General features: G+C 43.8%; 1 protein-coding gene across 1 annotated transcript; it reads right to left on the reverse strand.

Annotated features, from left to right (window-relative positions):
- Window positions 1–1,362: 1,362 nt before the first annotated feature.
- WDR82 (WD repeat domain 82) lies at window positions 1,363–19,945 on the reverse strand. The gene is made up of 9 exons (XM_059161080.1): window positions 19,464–19,945; window positions 14,257–14,354; window positions 10,842–10,908; window positions 5,940–6,039; window positions 5,331–5,447; window positions 4,946–5,101; window positions 4,252–4,321; window positions 3,367–3,509; window positions 1,363–1,784 (listed from the first exon to the last, which is right to left on the reverse strand). Exons 1-9 carry the CDS (start codon window positions 19,622–19,624, stop codon window positions 1,755–1,757), a joined length of 942 nt encoding a protein of 313 aa, XP_059017063.1. The 5' UTR covers window positions 19,625–19,945; the 3' UTR covers window positions 1,363–1,754.
- Between the last annotated feature and the right edge of the window lie 2,285 nt (window positions 19,946–22,230).

A 22,230-nucleotide genomic window follows, 5' to 3' on the forward strand; every position in this document is an offset into this window, starting at 1 on the left:
CCTGTTTCTCTATCTGCAGGGAACATGTGGCCTGCTTACATGTTTGGGAACTTAGTGAAATAACATGCCACTGGTCCTGCTCTAAGGCGGCCGTGGCAGGGGAAGGAAAGGCCATGAGCCAGCCTTAGCTCATCTCAACCCTGATCAAGACCTCTCCCCCTTCTAAGAGAAGGCAAGGAAAAGAAGCAAGCAGACATACCAGGTAAACAGGAATGGCCTGTAATTGGAAAAGCAGCTTCCAACAAACTGAAAATGCTCTGGTTCCAGCATCTTGTCCCCAGACATCAGAAGCCAGACACAAAAGGCATGCAAGAGTGACTGTCACACACGTGCAGGCGCAGACAGAGCATCACCGAGCAAAAAGGGGGCAAATACTGCAGAAAGGGCCCCAAAGTGCGGCTTGAGGAACACAAGGGAAGTTATCCCAAGACCCTCGTTTAGCTGCCATGGGAACAGCAAACACTTGAAGCTTTGCTTCGTTCTGTCTCCCAAAGGAAAAAGGTAATAGAGAAGACTCACTAACACTTGTGGCAAACACTATTAGCAAGGATGCAGTCTTTCTCCCGGGCTGCCGGACTCCACCTCCTTCTGCTGAACTCTGAGAAGTGACATATTCTATATACATATATATATATGCATACATACATATACATATATACGTATGCACCCACGGATATATTTAAATGAAGGTGTACACACTGTGCTAAAATACAAACAACAGAAACCCCATGTCATTATATAAAAAGGCTAAATATAACATATAACACAGGCCTAGAGCCAGCTCTTGCTTAGGAGCTGGGAAAGGGGTGGAATCATCTGGAGACTCTGTACACAATTTGTGGTGGGCAGGGAAGGCATCAGTGTAAACAACTCAGACTCACTCCACAATACTGGCCCACAGGAAAGCGTGATGTATCTCATGTACAAAAATAGACTCCCACCTTGCTTTTGTACAAAACCAAGCTCGGCAGGCACCCAGAAAGACCGCAGGTTTGTCTTGATGATGGGGATCACATAAGGCTACTGCTAAACCTCCCAGCCATAGGAACTACCTGCAACCCCTACTCCCTTTCAGGCTCGTGGGCCATTTCCCACCCAATACTCAGAGCTTTGAGGCATGCCCAGATCACCCACCCTCAGATGACTAACTCACAAGGCTTCCTGGCAAGCAAGGTCCTTCTTTCTGAATCTGTCCCTTTCTTACCCCAAGATATATGAAGACTTATTTCTGTAAATGTTTGGCACCTAAGTAACATGATGGTTGTGGAATAATGCCACAATGACACAGGGAGACCCAGTAACAAGACATGCAGGGTGAGGGCAAGGGGTGCTGAGCTGCCCTTAGCATCTCAAAACCAGAACTGTGGCTTCCCATGCATTTATGGGGGTGGGAAAAGGGATGTGCAGAATTAACAACTTCACCGGCTCTTCAGCAGCAAATACATTCAAAATTGAAGGCGTCTTGAGGGCCCCAGTATACCCTAATCATGAATCTGGTCACTCCTTTGGAGGAGCTCAGTGCAGTGACAGCTGGAAAATCTAAGTCCTGATAGAACCTGCCACACCAAGAGTCTTTTTGAAGAAGCTCGGCAAAGTACTTTCTTTTGAGCAGATGTACAGCACATCCATGGGAAGGCCATGTGGAAGGATGCTCTCCAGCCCAGTCAAATGATCCAATCCATTATCTCAGTCCCCTCTGAGTTCTTTCCTGTTGGCCACCCTCACTGTACACAAACAGCCAAGCAGCACCTAGGTCAGTCATCAATGGTGGGCAACCAGAAGGCCTGCAAGGAGAAATAGAAGTCAACTTTTAAAAGCCAAGCCTCTCTCCTCTCTGCTGAAGGTTCTTACCCCTCTCCACAGCATCACACTGCCCAAACCCAATGGGGGAGGGATTGTGGCTGGTGGCCTTCCCCCATGACCAATCCATTCTGGCAACCTATGGAGAAACACCCCCTCCATGCGAAAGTAAGCTGATTCTGTCTCCAACACTGTCTACCTCCCACTCCAGTGCCCAAGTGGTAAGGAAAAACAAGAAAGCTGTCTGGGACGGAGAGGTCTGGGTAACCTGGACTCATTGCTAATCTGCCAGGTGACCTCCAACAGGCCCTCTCCTTCCTGAGCTGTAAAAAAGTGAGAGGGATTGAACTGGATAGCTTTAAGCATTTCCTTCTAACACTGTTTCCTCAGTTGGAGAAAGAGAAAACAAATAAAAAGAGCTAAGGGGGGGAACTGTATTCTGGGAAGGCTAGAAGCAAAATCCCTCATCCTCAAATACCCAGATAGATTTAAGTGATCCAAAACAAACCTGAGACTGAGACACACTTCACTTTGTTCTGCCCACCTTGCCTATGAAGAGACAGAGGCATACAGGAAATTCTAAATAGTGAGTTATGATCAACTGTATGAATTACTGAGAATTCAGCATAAACCAAAGCAAAGGCACACTAAGAGGCTGCAGCCACAAAAGGCTGATTCAAAGTATTTTAAAAGACCAAATAACGGACGCCTGAATGGCTTAGTTGGTTAGTTACGCATCTGCCTTTGGCTCAGGTCATGATCCTGAGGTCCTGAGATTGAGCCCCACATCAGGCCCCCTGCTCAGCAGGGAGTCTGCTTCTCCCTCTCCTTCTGCCCCTCCCCTCACTCGTGTAGATGCTCTTTCTCTCAAATAAGTAAAATCTTAAAAGAAAATAAAAGGCAAAAAAACTACCGGGCATAGACCCGAGTAGTCTGGGTATAAATCCAGGGGCCATAGTAAAAACTGGCCTGATGGGGCGCCCAGATGGCTCAGTAGATTAAGCCTCTGCCTTCAGCTCAGGTCATGATATCAGGGTGGGATCTGGGCTCTCTGCTCAGTGGGGAGCCTGCTTCACCCCCCACCCCGCCTGCCTCTCTGCCTACTTGTGATCTGTCAAATAAATAAAATCTTAAAACAACAACAACAACAAAAAGCCTACGATCTCCCAGCAATACAGAGGTGATCTCAGATCAGGAAAGAAGGGTAAAAGTAAAAGTGAAAGATCAGTCCCTAAGCATCCGACTCGATTTCGCTCAGGTCGTGATCTCAGGGTCCTGGGATCAAGCCCTGAGTGGGCTCCCTGCTCAGCAGGAGTCTGCTTCTCCCTCTCCCTCTGCTACCCACCCCTGAAATAAATCAATCAATTCGGGGGGGGGGGGGAGTGAAAGACTAGTCGAAGCGGAGATCAGATTTTAGGTGGATCAGAGAAGCCACCAATTGAGGAATAAGAACCTGGAACCTTGTCACATACCTATTCAGAACACAGCTTGCTATGCTCACTAAACCACCCACCACCCTAACTAGAAAGGGCCCCTAAGTGGAAGACATCTCCCATGTTCACATACCATGTTGGAACATGCACTGGCAAAGGTCATGAACTTGGGGTTGAACTGCAAACAGGTAATGGGGCCTGTGTGTTTGCCATCCAACACAGCTACTTTTATACCACTCTCTCCATTCCAGACATGGATCTTGCCATCCTCTGAACCTAAAGGGAATGTAAGGGAAAATACAACAGTCAAGGTGCAATGCAAAGGCAAGTGGGAAAGACACAGACTGACATCTGGAGAAAAGCCAAGCTTCAGGACCTGGCCCCTCATCAGAAATTGAGGGAAGAGAGGCAGTGAAGGACACTCTGGAAACTGATCTTAACTCTAATTATTTGTTCCTAAGCAAGTCGCTTCCCCTCTAACTTCAATTTTCTCATGTAAAAAGGGGGCTACCAGCATTGAGCCACTGACAATGGAAAGTAGGGTTAAATCAGGAAGTTAGTACTACTAGTAAGATTGTGCCTGTAGAGCTTAACTCATGCTGATCCAGGAAAGACCAACATTAATGCCAGTTCCTGGTAAGGAACTGCAAAATGAGGATAAAGACATCACACCTTTGGCGTAACACGCTATACAGAAATCTAAGAACGTCTATCAAAAAAGTAAGAGTGTGGGGCGCCTGGGTGGCTCAGTGGGTTAAGCCGCTGCCTTCGGCTCAGGTCATGATCTCAGAGTCCTGGGATCGAGTCCCGCGTCGGGCTCTCTGCTCAGCGGAGAGCCTGCTTCCCTCTCTCTCTCTGCCTGCCTCTCCATCTACTTGTGATTTCTCTCTGTCAAATAAATAAATAAAATCTTCAAAAAAGTAAGAGTGTATCCTAATTAGTTAGAACTAATAAAAATATGCAAATAAATGCACAGTACCAGAGAAATACCCCAAGGGGGGAATAAAGAAAAGCTTACCGATCATAATAAACTGGGAGTCTGGAGTAAACGAGGCCTCCAGAGTGACAGCTTTGCTGTTGGCATAACCCTAAAAATAAGAACAGCTCTCTTATCACAGCCCTGTTAACATAAAATAATTGCCTGCAAACACGGAGCTAGCTCATAATCACCTTCCTTTCCATGAAACCCTCTCTTCTTTGTGCATAGTGTCACCAATGCTCCACACAAGGCTGCCATCCTTTACAATTCACCCCCATCTCCAACTCCACATTCAATGAGGCAAGAAAATTATTACGGCTAAGAATTAATCTGGGGACACCTGGGTGGCTTAGTTGGTTAAGGTCTGCCTCCAGCTCGGGTCATGATCTCAGGGTCTAAGTCCCGCACTGGGCTCCTTGCTCAGCAGGAAGTCTGCCTCTCCCTCTCCCCCTGCTTGTGCTCTCTCTCACGTGCACTCTGTCAAGTAAATAAATAAAATCTTTACAAAAAAAAAAATTATTTTGTATCTGAACACCAAACTTGGGTCACTATGTGAGAAGTGAGTGTCTCAGAATCCAAGAGAAGTTAAGGTCATGTTCAGAATGAAAATGCAAGCCTGTGCCTCCATCAGTGAGTCCAAGATAACTGCTGGTCTCCATCAACCAGCTGGCATAACTCTCAGCCCAGGAGGTAGAAGCACAGAAACAGCCATGCTCCAAGGCTGTCAGCTCACCCCAAAGGTGTGCATCACCACTCCCTTGAATGCATCGATGAGACGGATGAAGCTGCCATTGGTGGAGATGAGGATGAGTTTACCATCATTGCTGAACTTGAGTCCTGTCCACTCACAAGTCCGATCGTACTGCATCTTAAAAGTCGCAAATGGCCCCTGAAACGATAAAGACAGCAACCCCAGCCCAAGGCCCATCAGTGCTCCTCCTGCCAGAGCCAACTCTCATTCCGTCCCTTTAGATTCCTTTTTGACTAAGAAAAGGAGAACTATTGCTCTGACATTCTCTAATGTCTACCACATACCTCATCCACCATAGAAAGGGCTGTCCTCTTACCCTTCAACACTTCCGTAATACCAAGATAGCTCAAAGACTTAAAAATTTTACCTTATCAAAAGAGCGAAGGTCATAAAGTTTGACCATTTCAGAATTGACACCTGCAGCAAAAATTAACCCTTCTGGATCAAAGGAACAAACAGGTTTGCCTTGTAGATGCATGAGACCCTAAGAAAAAATAAGAAAAAAAGTTAATGAACCCAGGATCCTACCACTATATAATTTACTTCTTCCAATGAAAACTTAAGAAAGGAACACAATAGGCACCTGCCTACTTAGGGAACAGAAAAAGCCCAAAACTAACTAAAATGAGGCTTTTTACAAAAAGGTCTCCATACAACTGGCTTTATCAACCCTAACTGTACAATTTCTATAGACACTGAATTCAAATAAAAACAAATCCCTTGAGAATAAAGCTATAGCTCGCGGGTTTCAAGAAAATAGTCTTGAAAGCAAAAAGCCACAGAGCATAATGCAGTATGTGCTGGATTAGGGTATTAGCTTAGTTATGAGCTACCCACCAGGAAGACAGATTTTCTCCAAAGTTTAGAAAGACTCTGGGATCTCAGAATGGAACCAATACTTTCTCCCTTGGGAGGAAGAGCTGACGACATTGCCTACCATAGAGAACACTCAAAGTGTAACTGTGAGTACCATTACCTGGCAGTTAGGAGACCGGAGATCCCAGAGTCGAATGGTCTTATCAAGAGACCCAGAAATGAAAGTGTCATCCACAGGTGACATGGACAAGGCCACCACCCTGCAATGCATCAAGACAAATAAGAGTTGAAGCAAAACATCTGCAAAAATTGGATGTGAGCTCTAAACCACAGGTACTTGTCTACCTACATACACCTGTTCTCCCAAAACTGCCATTTTAAGAAACATATGTACACAAGCAATCTGGAATAACCAAAGGCAACTAATATAATGAAAAGCCCTATGAATGAAACTAACAGCAAAGAAAAGAGAAACTTAAAACTACAGCATAGGGACGCCTGGGTGGCTCAGTTGGTTAAGCGGCTGCCTTCGGCTCAGGTCATGATCCCAGCGTCCTGGGATCGAGTCCCACATCGGGCTCCTTGCTTGGCAGGGAGCCTGCTTCTCCTTCTCCCTCTGCCTCTGCCTGCCACTCTGTCTGCCTGTGCTTGCTCTCGCTTCTCTCTCTATGGCAAATAAATAAATAAAATCTTTAAAAAAAAAAAAAAAAAAAAACTACAGCATAAAAATGTTAAGAGTCCAATGTAAATCGAACCACAAGGAGATACTACTTCACAAGAGAAATAGTAAGTGCTGCTGAGGATATGGAGAAATCAGAACCCTCATGCACTGCTGACTAGAATGTAAAATGGTGCAGCTGCTTTTTAGGTTTTACAATTCATCAAAAAGTTAAAGATAGATAAGTACTATATGGCCTCGAAATTGCACTTCTAGGTATATACCCAAGAAATAGGAAAATGTATGTCTGTACAAAAATGTACACGTATGTCTACAGCAGCATTATTTGCATTGGTCAAAAAGTGGAAACAATCCAAATGCCCATCAACTAATGAATGGAGAAGCAAAATGTGGTATATCCATACAATGAAATATTATTTGCTAATAATAAAAAGAAATGAAGCACTGATTCATGCTACAACATGTATGCATCTTGGAAACATGGTTAAGTGAAAGAACTGGACATAAAATATGGCCACACACTGTCTCACTTCATTTACCCAAAATGTCCAGAATAAGCAAAGCTACAGAAAGTAGATTAGTGGTTGCTGGGGACTTGTAGGAGGGGGAATAGGGAGTGACTGCTAAGGGGTTTCTATTTGGGAGTGATGAAAATGTTCTGGATTCGTGGTGACGGTTGCCCAACTCTGTGAATATACTGAAAACCTAAACTGTGTGGATTTATGGTACTAAACTATATATCAATCAACAAAACAAAACAAACAAAAAACCCTCATGATTCCTTAACTAGAGTTTTGCAGACTACACCAACAGTCTCAAACCTGAGTACCATCAGCATCACCGGAGGGTGGACTGAAATGCAGATTACTGGGATCTGCTCCCAGACCCTCTAATCCAGCAGGTCTGTGGTAAGGATGGAGAACTTGCACTTCAAATAAGCTCCTAGGTGACGGTGAGACTGTTGGTTTGGGCACCACACTTACTAAGCCACAGGCCTATGCTAATGGCAATTGTATTTCTGATACCGGTCCCCCTTATGGGTACAGCATTAAGAATCGTTCACAAAAAGACACTTCTTCCAAAGGCTCACCCCTAGCTCTCCTGTCCCCTCTGCTTATGTTCTCACTCTGCCACGCCCTGCTCTGAAGACACCTGCCACCTCCCAAGTACTTGGGCCTGGCACTCGAGGAAGGACAGCATGTGACTCTACTTCACCTGCCTCTCAGAGCATACCACAGACCCAACTGAGGAGATCTATGACCTGTACAGTACCTATGATTCTACAGTCAGTACCACCTATAGAGAAAAGCCCTTGTGAAAACAAACATTTGGATAACTCTTCCTTCTGGATTATGGAAGAGTAGTTTCACATGTGGGTTTGGCTATAAAAACACTTCATAGATACATGAGCTGGTGCCATAGATGAAGATTATAAAGGAAACATTGTGCTATTTCATTTTGACAAAAGTTTGAAGTAAAAAAGATAACCAAACTGCACGGCTCATTTGTGAACGGATTTTTTTTTTTAAATCCGTAAACAGATAGAGAAAGTTCAAGTTCTGGATGACATGAAAGGGGTTCAGGAAATTCTGGTTCCACTGGAAAGAATTACAATTTAAGCCATGAATAGAAAATGAGAAAATGTGCTCTTTTTTAAGTTTTTACCTAAAGAAAAATTTCTTGCAATATAACTCAACTAATATTCATACTAGTTCCTCAATCTAAACATTTAAAGATACTGTAAACCAAAATATCCTGGGAATGCTGAGGTGGTAATAAAGCAGAGTGAGCAGAATGCATATGGACATGTAATTTTAATGCCATGGTACTCAGGTCAAAAGCTCAGAGGAAGTCTTCTTGGCACAATGTTCTATGCTGAGAAGTACGGGGAATGCAACGAGGAGCAAAATCTCAACTCTAAGAAAGCTTAACTGTCTAGTCCAGAAAACTCCAAGAAAGGGACAGAGAAGGCTTTCTGGAAGAAGCAGCACATGTAGTGGACAGAATTTCAATGGGAGATGCCTTTACAAAAAAGGTGCCAAACAGGAAAGATGAGGCCAACATTCAGGAAGCAGCACGGAGTTCACCTCAACTCAAGTGTTAGGAGATAATGCTGAGAAAATGCGTCAGAGCTTGAGGGAGGTGAGCCTGACTACAGAGGGGAGGAAAAGACAGATGTGGAGAACCATTAAAGCTTCCAGACACCAACTGTGAAGTGGTCAGAGCTGTAATACAGGATGCTAAAGCACGATGATGAGGGACAGGAAGATTAATTAGGATTTGCCAATAATTCACTTAACAGGGCATGAGCCAGGAGCAGAAGGAAAGGAGAGAATACAGAGCCAAGTGACACATGAGGTTAAACCTAGGCAGAATCAACAGGATTAACAGCTCACTAGATGTGAAAGCAGGGGAAAGAAAGCAAACAGATAACAGGCTTTGAGTCAGGATAATTAGAAGGGACATTAATCAAGAAATATGAGGCTAACAGAGAGGAGCTGGCCCAAGGCATGTAATGAGGAGGGATGGCATCCTGTACCTGTCAGGTGGGGGCATGAAAGAAATGCCTACGTGGATGTATATAAAACCTGGAGGTGGAAATTGAATCTGGAAGTCAGGATAAACATGAGCTAAAAATACTGATTTGGGAAGCCATCTGAGTAGGGTGAATGAAATGAGTGATGGAGATAACGGGAAAAATGTCAAAAGAGGAAGAAAAGCAAAGGTAGAACCTTGTTTAAAGTCAAAAGGAGAAAAGAGAGGCCAAGAATCAAGAGTAGAACCAAGATGGGAAAAGTAAGCTGCCAAAGGGAAAAAAAAGTTACCAAGAAGTTGAGCACCAAAAAAAGCCAAAATAACAAAAAACAAACCAAACCCCAAGGCAGCAGATTTTAACTGGAGGCAGCAGGGAAAGGAAAATAAAATGGCTTGGAAAAAGCACCATAAATGACTCTGGGAATGAGTGATTTAAACAGTGAATGAGTGTGAGGAGGTGGAGATGGGAGTACGCAGATTATTCTTTCATGTTTGACAGCTAAAAGGAGTGGGAGAGAGGTTCAAGAAATAGATTCAAAATAAGGAAGACCAAGTTAAGTTTGTAGGCAGAAAGAAAAGGTCTAGTTAAGACGGAAGCAAGCAGAAAGAGGAGGATGGTTCTGTCAAGGCAGAAAGGCTATTTTTTTTAAGGAAAAGGTTCCAAGAAAGAAACAGAAGGGGTAGAAGTTGAAAAGAATGCATTTGGGATGGCCTTGATTTCCTCAAAACAAAAGAGGCACAAAGTCATCTAACAATCAGAACATCAGGGCGCCTGGGTGGCTCAGTGGGTTAAGCCGCTGCCTTCGGCTCAGGTCATGATCTCAGGGTCCTGGGATCGAGTCCCGCATCGGGCTCTCTGCTCAGCGGGGAGCCTGCTTCCCTCTCTCTCTCTCTGCCTGCCTCTCCATCTACTTGCAATTTCTCTCTGTCAAATAAATAAATAAATAAATCTTAAAAAAAAAAAAAAAAAAGAATATCAGGAGGAGGGATAATTCGAAAGAATTTTAAACAACTGCAATCAACTTATAATTACCGACAGTACATTTGTGAACATTAATTTGACTACAAACAAGTCAAAACATCTACTTGTCCCAAGCCATTCTTTGTTTAGAACTGTAACTATTGTGCCACCTTTCATCTTCAGCAACACAGATCTGCCCTGCCCAATCAGAAGTGCAGCCGGAAACAAGGTGCTCTTGGTCCACCTCTTGTCAGGGTTCTGTGCCACTCCAACTTGTACTAGGTTAATGTGTATGTGCAAACAAGGGACAAGGAAATACCCTCAGTGATTAAGTATCATCCAAAGGAAAATGTTCAACTTTCAACCCAAACTTGAAAAAACTGAAGGAAAAAGACACTGGGGGAACTGGGGTAGGAGAAAGAAACAAAATGCATTACAAAGTAGAAGAAGGAAACAAGCTTTTGGACTTCCAAAGTATTTCTGCATCCTCATTAAGATCTTCACATAAATGGAACACATTTATGTAAAGTAGGGGCCTGCTAAAATGGGGCCACCAATACTGGAAGAGGCCTCGTACATGTAAATGGTCCTTTCATTAAGGGACCATTTGCTTGTAGTTCCTAAATGATAAACATAATTTGTACTACCTATGTTTCCACTGAGTATCTTTAATCCACCTTTTTTCCTAATTACGTTCCAACCCTGCTTCCACAACCTCAGCTAATCAGGTGTTGACTGTTTTAGGGAGGGTTAAGAAGAGAAGACTAAGAAGGATGCTAAACAGCAGTGAGGAACTAGCTTCAGTTCACTAATCTCTCTACTTTCTTAGTCTCTGGATAACTTCAGGCATAAAAGAACTATCTATTTCTGTAACACTTGGTTCTTACCTTTTGCTATGTCCAGGAAAGTATCTGATGTATTTGTTGTCATGCAAGGACAGGTAACGAATAGTATCTGTAAGAAGACAAATAAGGCATGATGATATCCTATTATTTTTAAAGGAATTACTTTGTATTTTCATCTTAAAAACAAGGTCAAAGAATTCATTGTTTTCCCTAACTTAAGCAAGGTGTGAATAAATAAGGTTAAGTAATTTCTCTCCACAGTTAAAGAATGGGCACGACAGAGTTCACATAATTCAAAAGCAGAGTTCTCAAGTTGATGTCATTTAGAACAATGTTTAAAATCATTGTTAACCACCATCATTGGCTTCTGCACAGTTAACAGTGCAACCTCTCCTGTGAAAATACCCTGCCCACACCCCCCCCCCCAAAACACAATAGTTTCAGTGCCCACAGAATGGCAAGCCTTGCGACGCCTGGGTGGCTCAGTGGGTTAAGCCTCTGCCTTCAGCTCGGGTCGTGGTCTCGGGGTCCTCGGATCAAGCCCCATGTCAGGCTGTCTGCTCGGCAGGGAGCCTATTTCTCCCTCTCTCTCTGCCTGCCTCTTTGTCTACTTGTGATTGCTGTCAAGTAAATAAATGAAATCTTAAAAATAAATAAATAAATAAATAACAATGGCAAGCCTTAAAGAAAAACATTTAGCTGTTGAGAAGCAGGCTCAAAGAATTAAACAGCCAGGCTAAACTGAGGATTAGACAGACTGGACTCTGGCATAACACTTCTGTCCAGGGTTCTCCAATAGTGGTCATCCAACCATGACCTAAATGTTAACTGGATATACAATTACATGAAAACGAATCAAATGGAGGGGCGCCTGGGTGGTTCAGTTGGTTGGGCATCTGCCTTCGGCTCAGGTTGTGATCCCGGAATCCCAGGATCGAGTCCCACACTGAGCTCCCTGCTCAGTGGGGAGTCTGCTTCTCCCTCTGCCCCTCATCCCCCTCTTGTGCTCCTTCTCTCACTCTAAAAAATAAAATCTTAAAAAAAAAAAAAGTCATTAGGGGGCGCCTGGGTGGCTCAGTGGGTTAAAGCCTCTGCCTTCATCGGGCTCTCTGCTCAGCAGGGAACCTGCTTCCTCCTCTCTCTGTCTCTCTGCCAACTTGTGATCCCTGTCTGCCAAATAAATAAATAAAATCTTTTAAAAAAAATCATTTAAAAAAAACAAAATGAATGGAAAGAGAAGTAATGTCCTACTACTTTTTAAATTAACCAACTATCCACTGGTCCTTTGTGCATCAAAAGAGTCTATTATTAATAATAATAATAATAATAATACCAAAATATAATAATAACCAAAAGAACAAATGAGGAAATTTGGGTTAAAGAGATTTAAAAATCAAACTCATGAATATACCAAACAAGTCAGAGCAGTGAGATTTTGTCAGTATCAAAGAAAGGAATAATCACAGAGGCTTGTACTTGGGGAGAAAAAGACAAACACTCTTAAAAACCAAGGGATTCTATCTGAAAAAGTAAACAAAAAAAGATGGTGGCAGCAAGGGAATGAAGTGCCATAAAAAACAGAACTGGATAAAGTGCTATGTCCCCCAGAAGACTAGGAATAAGAAGCAATTGTTGAGAAGGAGGCAATAAGAAATGGTGCCAAAGCACAAAAAGTACATTCTAGAGGCAAACAGAACACAGAAACAAAGAGGCTGAAAGCACCAAGTCATTACAGTGGTTCACAGGGGTACTTTCTAATAACAGGGCATCCGACTGGGGAGAGGGGAAATCGCACCCTTTGTATGTTCCAAAACGGAATTCTAATATAGTTTTCTTTGAAAATCTTCAAAGTTCTAGAATGACAACTACAAAATCTTCCTGGTTGTTCTACTTCTATTAACGACCCACCTGCCCTAAGGAGAAAAGACTTCCTCCCCATTACCTGTTCTCCCAGAGATGAGCAGGGCGTCGCCATCCTCTCCGCCCCACTCAGTAGCTGGTGCGCTGTTCCTGGCAAGGCAGTGGCCTGTACAGTTATCTCCTGTACCGGGTGGTATCATAGACCCTCAAACTGTACAAACTACTACCTCAGCCTGGAATCAGGCAAAAGGAAACGGAGCGTTGGAGGAACTCTTCGGGATGCACTCGAGACAGGAAAGGCAATGTCCTCACAGCAGAGGCTTGGCAGCAAAGCTGCAAGTGCTACACATTTGCCTCATTTTGCACCATATTTGGAGAATCCTCTCATTTATTCACCCAGAAAAATACCCCAACAGAAGAAGTGTACCAGTCATTCAGATGATCACATAGATATGTTTCCTCAGGATCCTAATGATTTATATTCTTGTCCAAAAGCATCAACTGCACTGCTTACTTAGAAAACCACTTCTGAAATAGAGGCATGAAAAGTAGAAATGATATACTTACTAAAAATCATGTACAGGCAGAAAAGTCTCATTAAAAAAAGAAAAAAAGAAAAAAAAAAGACTTCTGCCCATCTGCCCTGAGATAGGCATAGCCAAAATAGCAGTCTAAGCCAACTTTGTTGGATGACATTAGACAAATGTAACTGCAGGGGCACTTGGGTGGCTCAGTCAGTTAAGCATCCAACTCCTGATTTCAGCTCAGGTCATAATCTCAGGGTCCTGAGATCGAGCCCCAAGTTGGGTCCACACTGGGTTCCGTGCTGGGCTCTGTGCTGAGTGTGGAGCCTGCTTAAGAGTCTCTCTCTCCCTCCCTTCACCCCTATCATGCTCTCTAAAAAATAAATAAATTTCTAAAAATAACTCTCCACTCTTCAAAGATACTAATTTTATTTAAAAATTAAAAGGGGAGGGCACGCCTGATTGGCTCAGTCAGTAGAGCATACAACTCTTGATCTCGGGGTCATGGGTTCTAGCCCCACATCAGGTGTGGCCATGGTTACTTAAAAGTAAAATCTTTAAAAATAAATAAAAGTGAAAAGGGACAAAATTCGTATCTAAAAAAGTCCCTGGAATCAAAGATAATAAAGGTCAGTACACTGTCCTTTATGACACAGACCATAAAAGGTAGGCGTACAACAGAAAACTCTTCTGAGGTCCCTAAATTACCATAGTTCAAGCATTTGTGGTTATTTACCACTTGCTGTATGTCAAGTATTCTTTCCTTGTATTTATTCTAAAAGTATTCTTTCAAGTTTAAAGAAGTACAAACTATAAAAATAATTCATTGTTTTATATACCCACTATCCATTCTAATCTGGAGACCTTTCATAGTTCATTTCAAGTTCTTCAAAAGTACTAATGGATTACTTCCAGCATCCCTTGAGTTGTAACAATGTTGGCACTGCTAACATCACAGATAAATATTTAAATTAAAGTAACTCTAACCAAAGCAGAAGTAGTCACAAAGATTCCAAGAACTATTTAACAAAAGAAACCATGACCATAACTTCCTAAAAGGAAGGCTTGCTTACCGTCTATTTTGTTAGAGCTGTACACGACTGTGTTTGCTGCATGGGTATATCTGATGAGGTCCACGCCGTATTTCTTACTGTACAGAGTTCTCTTTGGTCTGACGAGGAAATGGAGAAAGAAAAACCATCAAAATCCTCCATCCCCAAAATCTGGGATCATCATATAGAAAGAAGCACTTAATGACGTGGCAAGGATGAGGATTCTTGGGAAACTCTAACACTGGAAAGAAAGAGAATTTCTTCCAAAAGGGAGGAAATAAATGGAGTCAATCGAGTGTAACAGATTTTCATCTCTGAACACCAAATGCTGAAGTTATGAAGTGTAAGTAAATCTGAGGGCTCAAATGAGTCTTTACTACAATGTTCAGAAGTTAAGTTTGAGAAAAAATACATCTCTTTGGGAAGAAAGGCATATAAAACACGTCACACCTTGTAACAAAGAGGGATATGGGAATATGTCATACCAAAGGGACCAGAACTTTTCTTAAGCCATTCATTTAGAAATAAGGTATTTTTTCAGGAAGAAATGATTTATCAAAACTGAAACCAGACACAAAACTGCTTGTCTTTCCTAATATAACTGCTGTTGCAGAAGCTATCCATCCTTCCTATCTTGCAAGTCCGAAATACTTACTGAGCCTTATAGAAGGAAGGCAAGGCTAACTCTCCCTAGGAAAAAACTAGTCAGTGATTCTTTTCTTTTTTTTAAAGCAAAACACGTATTTTCAAGCTAAAGGTTAACAATGCATTTCAAGATCTTCGGTGTTTCCCTCTATAGAACCTTGAGGATCAAAGATCAAGCTAAAACAGGTCTCAGCAAAATCTGACCAAAAATTTCACCATGTTCTACATTTAGGTGTAAGAGAATTTTATAAATCCTGTACCAATGTTTACCAAGAGTTCCAATTTTGAAAAAGAAAGAAGTTCACCCTCTCAATGGAACCTAGATGCTAAACAATCAGATTACTTGGCAACTTTAAGAAGTCAAATATTTGCCCTTTCAATTTTTGTTAATGTCAGGAGGTCAAGAATTTCAATACATAAACCCTATTTCCAAACAAGACTTTTCATTCAACATGCATTGAATTTTCTACTTTCTCACCTTTAACTGAAAGCTCAGCTAAAAAGATCAGCCCAAAGGCTACCCTGCTGAGTCCCTCATCCTGAGTTCTGCTGGGGGTTACTGTGTGGTAAATAGTGAGTGAGCACATGCATGCACAGGCACGTGTTCTTGCTCTTAAGAATCATTGACTCTGGGCGCCTGGGTGGCTCAGTTGGTTGAGTGACTACCTTCAGCTCAGGTCATGATCCTGGAGTCCCGGGATTGAGTCCCGATCCCGCATCGGGCTCCCGGCTCTGCAGGGAGTCTGCTTCTCTCTCTGACCTTCTCCTCGCTCATACTCACGGTCTCTCTCTCTCTCAAATAAATAATTAAAAAAAAAAAAAAAAAAAAGAATCATTGACTCTGTTTCTACAAGTAGAAAAAGAAAAGAAGCTTACTTATCCCAGTAAATCAGTCTGTCTAAAACAGTGAAGATACATCATGAAGAGCCAACATTAAAGGGTGTGGTTTAATGGAAATTTCAGTTCCACTTATATATGGTCTATTTGTCTCAAATTTATCAAGAACACTAACATAAGATTTGTTCTTTTTTTTTTTTTTTTTTAAGATTTTTTTATCAGAGAGAGAGAGAGAGAGAGGGAGAGAGAGCGAGCACAGGCAGACAGAATGGCAGGCAGAGGCAGAGGGAGAAGCAGGCTCCCCGACGAGCAAGGAGCCCGATGTGGGACTTGATCCCAGGACGCTGGGATCATGACCTGAGCTGAAGGCAGCTGCTTAACCAACTGAGCCACCCAGGCGTCCCAAGATTTGTTCTTTATGACAGAAATTTTTACCTCATATCACCTCCTAGTTTGAAAGCAAAGGCCTAATTTTTATATTCATTTCACAGGATCTTTAAGAAGCCCATGCACTACATTTTTCCATGAATATTCTGTAAGTTTCTTTCTTTTTTTTTTTAAGATTTTATTTATTTATTTGACAGGCAGAGATCACAAGCAAACAGAGAGGCAGGCAGAGAGAGAGGGGTAAGCAGGCTCCGGCAGAGCAGATCCCTAGAGACCCCAGGCCCAAGATCATGACCCGAGCTGAAGGCAAAAGCTCAACCCACTGAGCCACAAACTATGATTCTTGTGATCAGGTATGAGTAAATTATAATAATGCCTTCTCTATGAATAATTTTCATCATCTAGCAGATAGTATCTTTCTTATTCTTTCAAGTTGGAAAATCACTTGGTGGATGTTAACATGGACAAAATGAACAAAAAACTGGAAAATATTAAGCATAAGGAACCCCGCGTTAGCCATTTTCAAGCTCCCAAATTCTAATATTAGTACCATCTAGTAGAGATAACTATGCCTTCCAAAAAAACACGATTCTTCTACCAATGTTCATTGACTAGACTTAGACATTGACTTAGACTAGCGTATTTTTCCTTCACATTACCACTTAGGATTGTGGACTCTTAAAGGTGAAAGAGGTCACCTAAAGTGGTCTATGACCACTGTTAAATACCTGATGACAAGGCCAAATTAGAGCCCAGGTCTCCTAACTACGAGGCCACTCTCTTAACACAGATCACAGTGTCACAATTCACAGATAAGAGAAAACTTAGAAGAGTGTACCCTATACTGTTATATCAACGCTAAATTTTCTTTTTATTTTTTTGACTTTATTATTATTATTTTTAAAGATTTTACTTATTTATTTGAGAGAGAGAACATGAGAGGGGAGAGGTCAGAGGGAGAAGCAGACTCCCCGCTGAGCAAGGAGCCCCATGTGGGACTTGATCCCAGGACTCCAGGATCATGACCTGAGCCAAAGGCAGTTGCTTAACCAACTGAGCCATCCAGGTGCCCCTATCAACACTAAATCTTCTAATTTGGATAGCTGTGCTCTGGTTATGTAAAAACTGTTAGGAAACCCATGTTGAAGCATTCAGAGATAAGGAGCTTGACACCTCCAATTTATTCCCTAATGATTCAGAAAAATATGCTTACCTCAATACTTACATACAGAGTGATAAAGCAAAAGAGGTAAAATGTAACTGATTACTGGATGATATGGGAGATACCTGAAATAATGTTCTAACTTTTCTGCAAGTCTGTAATTATGTAAAACTGATACATGAGTGAATAAACCACATTATGTCATGAAATTAACATTTTACTTTTAACAAGACATGACGTCTAAGTCATTGCTCCCAACAAGTAGAAATTATGCCACACATGGAGACAAACTGCTAAGGAATGCTGTCACATGTCATAACCTTCATGTCCTTTGAATGAGAATATACATCTCTCCTCAGGTTACAGGAAGAAGTTCTATCCTGTGCACAAACACTGAACATTATAAAGCCTGCCAGCTTCAAATTACTTCTAGCTCCAGGACCCAGGAACCCTGATGCCCACTCCAACTCTATGTTACTCTCTCTTCCAATCTGATTCAAATGGCCAGACCTGGACAGAAATCCACCTACTGAATGAATAATGGTCCAGCTAACAATTCTCTCCTCCCCCAAGACCACCACTACAGGCCACTCTTCCGCATACTGCAGGCAGAGTCAGAGCCAGTTACGTAATACTTTTTCATAGGCCCCGCGGGAAAAACTTGGGGGGAAGATAGAGCTTAGACCAAAACAGCATTACTTTAGATAACCAAATTCACAAATGAAGAGACAAGTTCCAAAATAAAGTTTATAGAAGACGTCGCTTTTAAAACAACAGGCAGGCACCTGGGTGGCTCAGTGGTTAAGCCTCTGCCTTCGGCTCAGGTCATGATCTCCAGGTCCTGGGATCAGGAGACCCACTTCAGGCCCAGGGCTCTCTGCTCAGCAGGGAGCCCACTTCCCCCGCTTTCTCTACCTACCTCTCTGCCTACTTGTGATCTCTGTCATATAAATAAATAAATAAAATCGTTCAAAGAATCAATAGCCAAAAGGAACAGCTGGAGAAAATAGAGAAAACTCCTGGGAATTCAAAAAATATTACCTGCCGCCAGGTAACAAACTGAAATCTGACAAAACCAGTAGCCACCAAATTCAACAAAAACATCCATAAGCCTACTCAGGGAAAAGTGGCTGAGGAAAATCAAATCTAGCCTAAACCAGTTTTTCCTCCAAAGGTGCTCACAGTTTAGCAAGGAGAGTGCCGGTCTACAAAGGATGAGAGGCAAAGCTGACAGAAGCCCAGATTAAAGGGCAAAATGTGCATTTAAGACTTTACAGATATGCAAGACAGTGGGTCTCCAGAGGACTTGGGGCAACACAGAATTTAGAATTTTCGGGATCAGACCCTGAATTCTGGCAATTCCAAGCGGACCATAAAGTGTAATTTAAAAAAAAAAAAAAAAAGTGTAAGAGGAAACACGAAATTGTTAGAGGATGCTTTCTTTGTTTTCATAGCAGGTTCCCATTTAGGTGGAGATGGGACAGTCAAGTTGGTTTTTTTCTGGCAAAAAGGAAAAGTTTCTGATGCTGTTCAGAAGTTAACTACAAATGCGGACAGCGGATCTCAAGGAGTAAGAGAATGATTTGGAACAGAAAGGAAGACAGGGCGCCCAAAGAGGCACAACAAATAAATCCTGACAGCTAAGAACTGCAACCCACGCGGCCTTCCGGCAGAAGGCCTCGGGAAGCTGAGGGGCAGGAGATGGGCGGAGTGCCAGGGCTGAATCGAGGTCACTGAGGAGGGCAGAGAGAGCGAGCTGTGACGCTGTTGACTGAGGTAGGAGAGCAGCCTTTGCGGTTCCGCGCGGGAGCCAGAGCTGACGGGCACCTCTGACAGTCGGAGGAGCGGAAAAGCTACCTGCTGGGGCCGAAGTGGGCAGACCGGGCGTTTAAAGGTCAAGGTCAAGGTGGGATTTGGCAAGCGACGCAGAAGCGGTTTTCCAGGAGGCCTTAGGCATACAAAATAGTAACGTTGTTACTATCACTCTCGTTATTTTTTGAAAAGAAAATTAAACGTCTCCTGGGCGGCTTAGAAGTGGAAGAGGCCCTGGCCCTGGCAACGGCGAGCGCAACACAGGCCGGGGGAGGGCGGCGGGGCCGGGGCGGGGGCGGGCGGCGGGGGCGAGCGCTGGGCCACGGGAGGGGAGGGTGGGACCGACCGACGTCGTACTCGGGCCCAGGGCCACCGCCGCACTCACTTGCCCTCCTGGCAGTCATAGAGCACGATGGAATCGTCGTCGCTGCTCGAGATGACCGTCTCGCCGTTAGGGCTGAAGTCGAAGCAGTTAATCTTGTCCGAGTTCTCGCGGAACACCTTGGCGACGCGGAAACTCCGCAGCACGCTGTCGGTCAGCTTCATGGCGGCGGCTGCTGGAAGCGGCGGCGGCGGCGCAGGGCTGGGGCGGGGCCCGGCGGCGAGCGGGCGGGCAGGCGGGCTGGCTGCCGAGGGGCCGACCCGGGCGGGGCGGGTGCCGCGCCGGCGGCGAGGGCAAAGGCGGCCGACAGCCGGGCCACCTCCTCCCTTCTTCCTCCTGCACGTGCGACGCTCTTCTGCCCGGACTGCGAGGGCTCGCGGACCGTTCCTCCTCACAGTCACCTCAGGGCCAACCGGCGCCGCGCCGGCTCATTGTGTCCGCCATCTTGGGACGACAGGCAGAAGCCGAGGGCGAGGAGCCTCACCGCGGCGCACGCCGGGAAAAGGGGCGGGATGAAACGGCGGTGCGAGGCGGGGCGGCGGGGCGATGACGTCAGCGCGGCCGCCCAGGAGTGGAGTGGCGGGGTGGCCCGAGGCGGCGATTCCCTGGCCAGCAGTGGGACACGGAGGGCAGGCGTGTCCACAGGCTTTCTGGGTGGGCCCAAAGGCCCCTGGTGTCGGGGAGCCATGGGCCTTTGTGCGGGATCGCAGCACCCCCGAGAGGCTCCCCGCCTACCGCAGGCCTCGGGGAGCAGGTATTGCGGGGGTCAGCTGCGCCACTGGAGGCCTGTTCCGGGGGTGAGTCAGTGTACCGATCGCTGCTGGGCTTTGGTCGTGCACGGCAGCGCCAGCATAGTTTGTTTCAGAGTGGGGTGGGGTTTTTTTTGTATGTTTTTGTTTTTGTTTTTGTTTTAGGTAGACTACACAAATTTTAATAAGTGGGGTTTTGGGTTTTTTTCCCATTTGGATATATACCCTTGTGACTACTACCCAGAAGTTTTCTTTAAATCGTCCTGAAAAACTTTTTAATTGACTCGTAACATGAAGTGCATAAAGTGAACTAACTTTAAGTGTACAGCTCGACACATTTTTATAAACAGTTTAAGTTTTAAGACGTATTTATAGCCTCAAAACTCATAGCACCGTTTACAAAGAAACTTTAAGTTTTATTTTTTAAGGATTTTTATTTATTTATTTGACAGAGATACAGTGTGATAAGGAACACGAGCAGGGGGAGTGGAAGAGGGAAAAACAGGCTTCCCCCGCAGCATGGAGCCTGATTTGGGGCTTAATCCCAGGACCCCAGGATCATGACCTGAGCTGAAGGCAGGCGCTTAAGGACTGAGCCACCCAGGTGCCCCTACAAAGAAATTTTTAAAAGGGAAAGTTACCTCGTTCAACAAAATAGGGTTTTAAGTTCTTTGGATTTCTTCCCCCTTTTTCAGGTATCAACATAAACTTTAAATGCAACCATCTTTTTTCTAGATCAGTATTATATGTTACACATTATTCCATGTTACTAAACCGAATTGGTGGTGGTGTTCTTAGTCAAGGTAAAATTTATGTACAGTAAAAACCGGCCTTTTAAATGGATAGTTTTGTAAGTTTTGACACCCAGTTCGGTAAGTTTTGACACCCACCACCACATTCAAAATATAAAACAGTTGCATCATCCTCTTTGTAGTCAATGGGATTGTCTCAGTGGTTTAAGGATTCTTTGCCATAAAGGGAAGGAAAGTTGATCTCTAACAAAGGAAAGCAATACCTGATCACAAAATAGGTACCGGGCACATTGGCTTTAACTTTTCTGTGCAAGGGGTCAAACTCAGTGCAACCTGTGAGAAAGTTGGTAGATCTCTAACTTGTGGGCAGCTCCTCCTCAAAGATTAATGGCCTGGGGTCTCTAGCAATGGAGACAGGCCTGTTTATTTTGCTTCACCAAACTGCAGCGGAAGAAAAGTGAAGTGGAAGAAAAGTGAAGTGGAAAGGCTTAATTAAACATTAAAATCACTGATATTAGGAGATCCAGAAATAACTTGGATAATGGTAAAAACAGAAACCCTGGGACAGTCGAGTCTTTCTAGAAAGAACTAAGGGATGTCCCTGGGCAAAATGTCCCTACACATAAAGAGAAGTTGTTCTTTGAAGGGAGAGGGCAAGATCCTGGCTATGTCTGGGCTGCAGTTGCCTCCTGACAAAGAGCAGAACTTGTGGCTACAATTTGTTCTGGGATCTCGCAAAAGGCTGTTTGAGTGAAACCCAAATGGATGGCAACTTTCCAAACTGCAAAGCAATGGAAGAAAAGTCCTCTGTGCCCTGAAGCTCTCACTTCCCTGCAATTCATGCTTCTTTATTAGAGTCGGCTTTGAATGGTTAAATGGCAATAAGAACAGATCTGGTGCCATGTCCTGGAACTTTCGGGAAGTGAATATACCCAATGAAATACCATTTTTTAAAATCCCTCTTACGAGGGACGCCTGGGTGGCTCATTGGTTGGGCAGCTGCCTTCGGCTCAGGTCATGATCCCAGCACCCTGGGATCGAGTCCCACATCGGCGGGCTCCTTGCTCAGCAGGGAGCCTGCTTCTCCCTCTGCCTCTGCCTGCCTCTCTGTCTGCTTGTGCTCACTTGCACTCTCTCCCTCTATCTCTGACAAGTAAATAAATAAAATCTTTAAAAAAATAAATAAATAAATAAAATCCCTCTTACGAAACAACTGAATGTTGTCGGCTGAAAGAAATCTCTGTAGGGTATCTTTTGAGTTTTGTACTT

The sequence above is a fragment of the Mustela lutreola genome, chromosome 2 (genome assembly GCF_030435805.1).
Source record: "Mustela lutreola isolate mMusLut2 chromosome 2, mMusLut2.pri, whole genome shotgun sequence".
Lineage (NCBI taxonomy): Eukaryota > Metazoa > Chordata > Mammalia > Carnivora > Mustelidae > Mustela > Mustela lutreola.